General features: G+C 40.8%; 1 protein-coding gene across 1 annotated transcript; it reads left to right on the forward strand.

Moving 5' to 3' along the window:
- The first annotated feature begins 2,916 nt into the window (after positions 1-2,916).
- On the forward strand, positions 2,917-7,887 carry LOC118326917 (histone chaperone asf1b-B-like). Its single transcript, XM_035660081.1, has 4 exons — positions 2,917-3,259; positions 4,241-4,356; positions 4,557-4,733; positions 6,730-7,887. The coding sequence occupies exons 1-4, from the start codon at positions 3,151-3,153 to the stop codon at positions 6,925-6,927; spliced, it is 600 nt and encodes a 199-aa protein (XP_035515974.1). The 5' UTR covers positions 2,917-3,150; the 3' UTR covers positions 6,928-7,887.
- The last annotated feature ends 2,054 nt before the right edge of the window (positions 7,888-9,941 follow it).

A 9,941-nucleotide genomic window follows, 5' to 3' on the forward strand; every position in this document is an offset into this window, starting at 1 on the left:
TTAATTATTTTCTGTACAGATATAAGGACAAGGAGCGTGAAGCATCCGTAAATCCTGTCAATCCTGGATCGTGGATTGTTATTTGGCTTCACCGTTAACATAAATGATTTGAACTTAGTAAGTCTGACACACACATATAGAGTTTTTAAAGGTCAATGTTTATGGTTAGTACAAATAGGATGTGTTTATTTGATGATGTGTGTGTCCGTGTGTTTGTGTAGTTTTTCGAAAGGACACATTCGTACCATTTCAAAATATGAGATGAACACAGTTTTGTCAGAAAGAGGCTCACTCATCATCTACATGGACAAGGTAACCAGTTTTTCTTCCCTCTGTCTCCTCTGGCTTCTTTCTCAAATTCAAATGAGCTTTATTTAAATCAATGCTGACATTACGTACATTATTTCCATTTGACTCAGACAAACCGGTATGTATCACAGGGTTAAAAAAAAGGATAAATAAATAATAAAGCAGGGGTGTGGACCAGTGTCATGAATCTGATGAGTATGGTAAACTTGACAAAATCTAAAAACACTTACAACCTGAACACCAATGACTGATGACTTTACTTGGACTTTAGCCTTTAGACTTGGAATGATTTGATATCCTTCCCAAGCGTTAAGATCCAAAAAACCGTGAGTGAGTCTCAAATACACCAAGAAACAAAGGCAGTCTTTGTGTCTGGAACATACAAACATACCTTTATCACCCAATAATAAACGTCACCCAATGTAATAAAAATTGCACTCAACTTGATCACTAATGTAGTAAAATGACCTATGAATATTATATTCTATTTCTGCAAGTAGAAATAGTCACATGATGTTAAACACTGGACCTTTAATTTAAAGGTTATGAGATTCAAAACATTAATATAGCAGCAAATAACTACTCGGTATGTAAAGCTATACATCAGGGTGTCCTGAGCATGATGTCACACTCCCTCCTATAAGAGATGATATAGCAGCCTCACTCTGGTTTGTTTACAAAGCCAGTCTGCTCTGTGTAAAGAGTAGAGTGATCGAAACACCTCTCAAATGTAAGTTGTTGAAGCATAAATATCGCAAACTCTTAAAGAACACATTTACATACTGCATCAAGGATTTATAGGGTGTAAAAAAATATTGTGACATAATATTTACAAAACAAAAACATAGCCTTGTGGATTTGAAGGAAGCGTCACAATATCAGCTAAATTTGTGAAAATCATAGCATCACGTGTCTCCTATGCTCAAGCTGCATGCATGAATATGTGCACCTTAATGCATACTTTAGACCAGGTGTGCCCTTCGTTTACTTTTTACTCTAATTCTCTCAATTTTCCTCAAGGCGTGCAGTGTTGATTTCAGGCAATTCAAGAACCTTCACTGAAGCCAAATTTGGAACATGAGAAGGCAAACTTACTAATGTCTACGGAAAAAGCTTCTTTTTTTTTCAAAAGTCCTTTTTTTTCTTCAAAACTTTGCCATGCGTACGCACGCATAGCTCTTAAATTCTGAGGACAAAGTGTAACTACATGAGAAAATAAATCCTAGAATACTGGGGAACTCTGTGTTCATGTTTTAAGAAGAGTTCTAAGTAAGTCTAAAGTAAATGGGAGCCAGCAATGGAAAAAGGGACAGATTGTATTATTGTATCCAACAATCAGTAATAGATAATAAAATGGAATCAGGACCAAACTGGTCAGAGCAAATCAAGTTTTACTTTTCACTTTAAAAAGAAAATATACTATTTAGTCTACAGAGCTTGTGCTATTACAGCCCCAGTTTGTATCTCTCATGTATTACCGTTACATATGAGTCACAAGAGTATAAGCTTTCAGTACTTTTTAATATCCAGTGATCTTTCAGATCCCAGAGGTTTGTGTTCTGAAGGTATTTCCAATTAAATGACCTTGCTCTTTCTGTAGTACAACACAAGAAAAACAGGAATGCAGTATTAAAATATTAAATAACAGACAGTAATAGTAAGTAGAAAAACTTAGACCCACTTACAACTTGAGAGACTGGATACAAATCTTTTTCTTAGAGTCCTTGAGGATACTAAGACATGAGAGGCACAAATTGAGGCCAGGCCCAACAATGGTTTCTTCTTAAACATTATAGGACAGAGCATTATTAAAATCACAAAGACAGCCTCAATTATTTCCGACTTGTTTAACAAATGAAAATGGAGATAAAGACGGCAAAGAAGAATAAAGAACAAAACATCTAAGTGCAAAAGTAGAGATATGTAAACAATTTCTTGTGTACACTGTTATGCTGCTATTTGGTCAAACAAACCAAACACATTATTAGTCTGTAGTGATCAGTCTCTGCTCTGTAGATGTCAAGTGCATACAGTAATTATGCTAATTAGCACTATTTAAAATAATGGAAAATACACTTACGAGTAATAAAACAAGGCACTGCATCACACTCATTTGGGTTCCTTCTCATATGGGCATTCTGGGTAATGAGAGAGGATGAACTAACCAAAATAGCTGTATGAAAAATAAAAATAAAACATAGATACAAGCATTATGTATGGTACTGGGAAAGAAGAAGTAATGACTATTAAGAACAGGACGCAGTTTTCAGCTTACCCTCACACAGAGCGTATTCTCTCCGCATACAAACACGCAAAGAAATTAAATAACTAAACAAAGAAATCAAATAAAAATAAATAAACATGATCATATTTTTTTTTAATTCCCAAAGAGACTTGATGGATACTGTCCAGTCAGTCTTTGTGAACAGAGTCAGCCTTAGCTAGACTATAGGACAGGATGTATTTAAATACATATATAAATATACATCAGGGTCTAAAGGACATGACGGAAGAAATGAAAAAAGGTTCAAATGAGACCAATCTGTGAGAGGGAAATGCCTCCAGAAGGTGGCAGCAATGCAACAACACGAATGCAAGTTGCGTTAAAACGAAAAGGAGAAGAAGAAGACAGTGACGCACTTCCTGTCGCCGCCGGCTCCTGTTGGTGTTCGTGGAGAATAAAACAATCAGACTTTAACTTCCACTCCTACAGGACGGGCAGCGCCGAACCGTGCGAGCCGAACCGTGCGAGCCGAGCGGAACACCGCGGTGGTGAAGTGCCCAGTGACTCGTTGAACTTAAAGTGCATTGGTTTTCCAGGTTGCCTCAGAAGTTAGCGCTATGGCAAAGGTACAAGTGTTGAATGTTGCTGTGCTGGACAACCCGAGCCCGTTCGGAAACCCGTTTCAGTTTGAAATAACGTTTGAGTGCATGGAGGATTTACCGGAAGGTGGGTAATGTTTCCAGCTACTGTGTGCGTGTTGTTAGCTGCCTGTTAGCTATCGAGCCCAGCTCCCTCTGTGGGCGCTCTCTGTGTAATAGCTGCTTCTACGTTGCATGTGGACGGGGGGCGACGTGAACCACGCTGCTGGTGCTGGATCAGACAGCGACATGAGTGCCCGTTGGAGCTGGTGACTGTTATTTCGCTTGACAAGGGGTTGAAAATTGGCGCTGGCGCGTTTGTGCTCGGCGCCCCGCCCCCTGCCTGCACTGATTGGTTCGGGGACGTTCTTCGGAGTTTTGTCCGAGAAGCTGATTGGTCGATCACCTTGCGTTGCCGTAGCAACAGACAAGCTCAGAGATTTGCCGCGAACGGCGGGGAGAGACAACAGGGAAGCTGAAGTGGTGACATTAACTGTATACAGGGGAAATGTTAAGAGCCACCGAGCAGTGTAACTAACTCGGGGTTTTGTTTTGTATATTTGTTTGCACTGGTGTTTTAAGACATCAGAGTGTCTAGAGATGAATAATGTCGATATTTGACACCTGGAATTTTTATGATCTATTTTTCTATCTATTGATGTCACTTAATATAGCAGTGCAAACAAACAAAATCCTTTAAAACAAGCGTTCTTGTCTAAGAAGCTGTTTCATACTTGAATTTATTCATCGATTACTGATGCGAAACCAGTTCTTGTATATCTCAAAGCACAGTGTCAAGAGATGGCCATAATGCCCATTCATCTATATTATTACTGTCTGCTTGTTTGTTCTTTGTGCATATTTATTGTGGCGTTCTCTCAATCTTTCTAGGTTGAATGAATTACTTGTGTGTTTATTATTTTTTTTGTTTTGTATACCGTTTTTCTCTATCCACTTTGCTGCTGCAACACTGGAATTTCCCCAATGTGGGACAAATAAAGGAATATCTTATCTTATATTCTTGCAAACAGAACTATACCTTAAGTCTCTCTATTATGTGTGATGTCAGATCTGGAGTGGAAGATCATCTATGTGGGTTCAGCTGAGAGCGAGGAATACGACCAGGTGCTGGACTCTGTTCTAGTTGGCCCGGTCCCGGCTGGCAGACACATGTTTGTGTTTCAGGTAAGTAAACTGTTTTTTTTTCACCTCCATGCTATGTCACACTAGGACTAAAAATCAAAGAAATGTAGGTTAATGTATTTGATGCCCCTGATTTGAATTGAATTGATCTTCCTTTTGCTTGGTGCTCTATTAATAGCATGATTATTGTGGTTTACTTTGATCTGATGTCTTCCTCTCTGTGCTCCTGTCTGGCCTCTCAGGCTGATGCTCCTAACACAGGGCTCATTCCAGAGAGTGATGCTGTAGGAGTGACTGTAGTCCTCATAACCTGCACCTACCGTGGACAGGAGTTCATCCGCATCGGTTACTATGTCAACAATGAATACACAGACCCTGAACTACGGGAAAACCCACCTCTCAAACCAGACTACACCCAGGTAACACAAACACACACACACACACACACACACAGATATAACTGTCACTGATTTCTGCCATGGAGAGAAGCGCAGTGGATTTTATTATGTAATTTAAAAAAAAAAAAAGTGCAATATCTAATCTGCAGATAGCTTAAACATATAACGCAGTGCATGGGCCATGCTTTTGAAAAGGATCTATTGAAATATATACACTTATCTACTGCCCTCTGGTGCTCTGAAAATGAAGTTACAGGTGAGTTAAGGCCCGATGTATGTGCATTTTTATCATTTTTGCAGTGGTATCTAAATTGAATATTAATCCACAATAACGAGGCTTCCTATGTACAGCTGATCTTTACAGCCTCGTCCTATTTAATTGGTCTTAATTGTTCCGGGAATCCAACATGAAAACAACTATTCACAGGATTTTCGCACCAGTTGTTGAGAAACAGTTGATCCAACGAGGCGATGACCCATAACTCTGACCGACAACATGAATTTGTATGAAAAGTTCATAGTCAAGCTTAAACAATAATAGAACCTTTACTTTATTGCCTTATGATACTGTTCTAGTCAATTAGTTGGCTGGCAGTTTTTCTAAAATATGAATTGTTTCAGCTTTAAGAGAAAAAACACAACACATTCACTTGTTCTAGATTCTCAGTTGTCTGCTTTTGTCTGTTTATGTCATTCGAAATTGATTGATTTTTTTACTGTTGGTCAGACAAAAAAAACAATTTGAAGATGACACTTTGTGCCCTATAAAATTATATTTTTTAAAAATATATTCTGACATTTAAAAGATTTGACAGATTGAATAATAAAAACAACATTTGATTAATTGATAATGAAGGATATCACCAATTGTAGCCCTATACCACAAACGCTTTTAAAGCTAGTCCTTTTTTAGGCCTTGACCAAATACTGCATTATCAATCTAAAAGGCTTTTCTGTTTATCTTCTAAACTAGGCTTGAGCGCTATGCCAGTTTAATAAAGTTTTTTTTTTTTTTTAATGGCTTTTGTTATGTTTGCATTTAATAACAATGGATACTCTTAGCCACTTTTTATCTTGTAAGATTGATTAACAAGATTGTGTTCTAATTTTACTGTCCAGTACAGGGGTCGATACTTATTCTGATTATGATATAGACCTAAAAACTCCAGTATCTTGTTTCCTCTCCCCGATAAAATAAGAGAACTACAAGAAATAACTTGGATCATTTGAAGCCATTGGAGCAGAAGCTATCAATACTGTACATAGCAAAAGTACATTTTTGTATGTATTTATTAATCCCCAGAATTAAATGTGAACTCCATGTGTGTACATCCATTTTACACATCAAAATCAGTGTACTAGACAGGGGCGATCACTCAGCATAAATAAACACTTATAATGTCTCCTGTGACTGATGTTGGTGTTTACCAGGCAGGCCTAATGAAAAGATATTGGTCCATTGGAAATTGACCCATGTTTGGAGCAAAAAAAATCAAGATATCTCGACCACTACTGCGTTCATTTGGACCTCTTTCTTCTTAAACCTTAATTTTGTATTACAGTATTACCGCCTCTAGTTACAAATCATCCAAAGGCCTTTGACAAATGCACATAACCAGAATAACCAGAATAAACATCCAACTGCCATAGCAACGCAACCAGATCATCAGTGTCCCAGCAGCGCCGAGAGTGAAAACATGGTCCCATGACCCTTTTTTAAAGTTGCCATTTTCATCACTGACTCTCGCTAACATTTGTTCATATGATACGGTTTGTGACATAGATTAGATTCCATCCATCTTTTAATATCTGGAGAGGATGTACTTCACACCACAATCACAGGACCATTCAGGCAGCCGTGACAACTCCTGTCTTTATCAACATCATATTTTGATACATTGGGCAAGTCTGTTTGGTCCCCCAATAGGCAAAGTCTTAGTGATACAGGTACTGTCGGACCTAACCACCGATAAACCGTAATTCTGACATCACACTGATGTTGCTTTCATTCTTTCAGCTTCAGAGGAATATTTTGGCCTCCAACCCTCGTGTCACCCGCTTTCATATAAACTGGGAGGGCTCAGCGGACAAGATGGAGGACAGCGAGAACGTTGACCCGTCCCCCAACATCAGCAGCATGCTCCCTCCGTCCTGTATACCAGGGAAGATGCCACCTCTTGGACTGATGCCGGACAACTCCATGGACTGCATGTAAGAATCATCAGATTAAAATGATGGACAAGAAGCTCTTCATATCCATACACTCGACCACATCACCAACACACATTTGGACAAGGAGCCAATGAGTGTATCTTCTTAACATGTGGACATTAACAGGAAGCAGGGATCTTATTTTTATACAGTGTACACAAATGGGAAGCGGAATTGTTACAAACTGTTTTTCTTTCTTGTTCACTCTCTCTTTCAACACACAAATCTGCACAACCAACACTGCCTTATTTCACCATATCTCTATCTTGGATGGTAAAAGCTCAGCCAGAGGAAGTTTGAGTCATCAGGGTGGGGCGACATAAAGACAGAACCACCATATCCTCACAGCCCTGAGACTTGCTAGTCATATTCATACTCATGTTGACCTGTTTGGTATCCATACTCTGCTGTTCATTTTGTCCCCTTGAGCACAGATCAAAGCTATGGGCAGTGCTCCATATGTCAAAATAGATGTATAGTTAAGCATTTTATTGTTCTGATGGTTTTGGCTTGTCTGATGTAAATTTGCAGCATCTGGAGTTCCTGTGGAAGCAAATTATCGAATTGGAAAATGGCTCTTGTTTAGAGGTAAAGAAGTAGCTTTACTTACTGTTAGCTGGGTATCTTATGCAGAGTACAACCGTGTTTCACCCTCAAGTTATCCAGATAACTCTGTAAATCTGATTCTTTAAATAGGACCCAAATCAGAATAATGTTCTTTAAAATGTTGCATAAGATGTGTGTCTGTAATTATGCACAAAACATGTGGGTAAAGGAGTCAAAGGAGAAATGAATGCCATATTGCAGTCCAGTTGATTTAAGCATACATATGTAAATAATGCTCTCCCGGCGCTTATTTTGTCTTCAAGATGAGAAGACGTATTTTCTTTTTGTACTTACTATATATTCTCTGCCTCAGTATTTGTAACAACAGTGGTGGGGTTAATAAATTTTGTTTTGTGGACCTTGTGCTGCTTTCTGGCAATCACCACATCTTACATCCACCTTACCTAGTGAGGAAGGAAGCACAGCAACGGCAGTGAGACTCAGCGTGTGTGCATGCATCAGCCCACTCTTTCCCCTCCCCACTCCAGCTCCTTTCTTTTTTCCAATTTCATTCATAAAATGCAGCAGCATCTCTCTGCCATTTTCACTCTAGCCTCAGGTTGCTAGGCAACTGCAGTACAAAAGGGAGGGGGACTGTCTGCTCTCACCCATTTTATCTCCTCTTAGTTGAGGAGACTAACTCCGCCGTCCTTCCATCTGTTACCTGTTAAGCAATACTCAGTGAAAAACGTGGTTATAGCGAGAGGCCAGGTTGAAAAACTGCATATTCATATTTGCCATCAATATCTAAATGCAGCATCACCTGCCCTGCCCTATAATATCTGTCTGTGCTAGTAGGTGAGTAGACAGCATGGTCAGGGTTTGTGTACCAGTTGAGAAGACAGCAAATGAATTACACAAGTAATTTCCAAGGAAGGACAACATTTGCTGCTTAAGGCTTCTCAAATGTTAGAATGTGTTGCTTTCTCTGTTTGATATCACTGTAATTTTAATATCTTTTGATTTTAGTATATTGAGTGGACAAAACACAAAAACAAAACTATTTGAGAATGTCACCTTGGTAATTGACAATGAAAACAAATTAGTTGCAGCCCGAGACTGCAGTTTTGAATCCAGAAGGTCCAGAGAAATGACATGATTAACCTGATAGGAAGTAAGTATAGTTGTTTTATGTAATGAAGAAGGTGGCTGTGGAACCATAATATGATGGTGGCAGACCTTGTAATAGCTGTAGGGCTCTCCTATTTATAGCTTGGGTGTTTGTTCATAAACCTGGGGTCCCTTTTAAATTCCGAATTTTACCAAACACAAGCTCAAATTATTATTGAAATGAGATATTCACATGCAAATCTATGTGGAATTGGGCCTTTTGAGGATCCTGATAATAAGGGGGCCCTTGGGCATCTGCTGCTCTGCCCTGTAGCAGGCCAGGTGTGGGGAGAGGATTAGAAAGGTGCTGTTGAAGGACTGTGACAGTAAAGGTCGTCGGTATACAGACAGCATGTGGCTCTGTGTCTTCAACCAACCACCGACTGTAAAAACAAACAAAAGGAAGTCTTTTATTCGATTAATTTCCCTTCAGATAAAGTCTTCCGTCCGTCTGCGATCTGTTTAAAGTCCTGCCAGCCAGACCGCGCCGCGCGTGCGTTAAATTCTGACCAACATTTCTAAAAATAGCTCGCGGTTGACGTCACTCAGCCAAACGTGTATGAGTCGCTTGGCGGCGGTGTGGTGGGGAGGGGTGGAGGGAGGGAGGTATTCTTGTCAACCGCTGCCGACAGCCAATAGATATCCTCGCATTCACCGAGATTCCCACGGTTCGGCCGCGCCAAGCCAATGGAGGAGAGCAACCGGAGAAAGTGGGCGCGTACATGGTCGGGAGGAAAATAATCGGTGACGTTCCCCTCGCTTGTGTTTGTAGGGCGGCGGGACTCTGCTGTTTCTGATGGATCGCGAAGAGCCAATCAGAGCTCTCCGTGGGACAGCACCGTAGAGATGTGGCCAATCCGTTGCCTAGCTACACCTGTCAATCAACCCCGGTTCTGGCGAGTGGGCGGGGCGTTCGGTCGGCTGTAGTTCCGTCATCTCGCTCGTCTCCGAGGCTACAGGGGGCCAATGTTGATTTGGGCTAATTCCCGTCGTTGTCGGACCCCGCCGATGTTTCATTTTTAAAGCTGGGTTCGGTAACGAAAAGCGGAAGGCTTTCGGTTGAGAATACCGCATCCCCGCCGTCGGTATCGCTGTTTTTTGGGCTGGGGGAGAGGTGGGGAGCCGGGGGGCCTCGCTCGGAGGGGGCTGCAAGGAGGGACAGGAGAAGACTGGATCCTCCGTGTTCAGGCCAGCTGCGCCGAGGTCGGCCTGACAGTCGAGTGAAGCCCCAGCGACCGAGAGACCACAGAGACAGCTCCCCGTGGATTTAAGCTCCATATCGGCCGCCGGTTGTTGATGAGC

Source organism: Morone saxatilis, unplaced genomic scaffold (assembly GCF_004916995.1).
Source record: "Morone saxatilis isolate NCDOM2014 unplaced genomic scaffold, NCSU_SB_2.0 Contig17, whole genome shotgun sequence".
Lineage (NCBI taxonomy): Eukaryota > Metazoa > Chordata > Actinopteri > Moronidae > Morone > Morone saxatilis.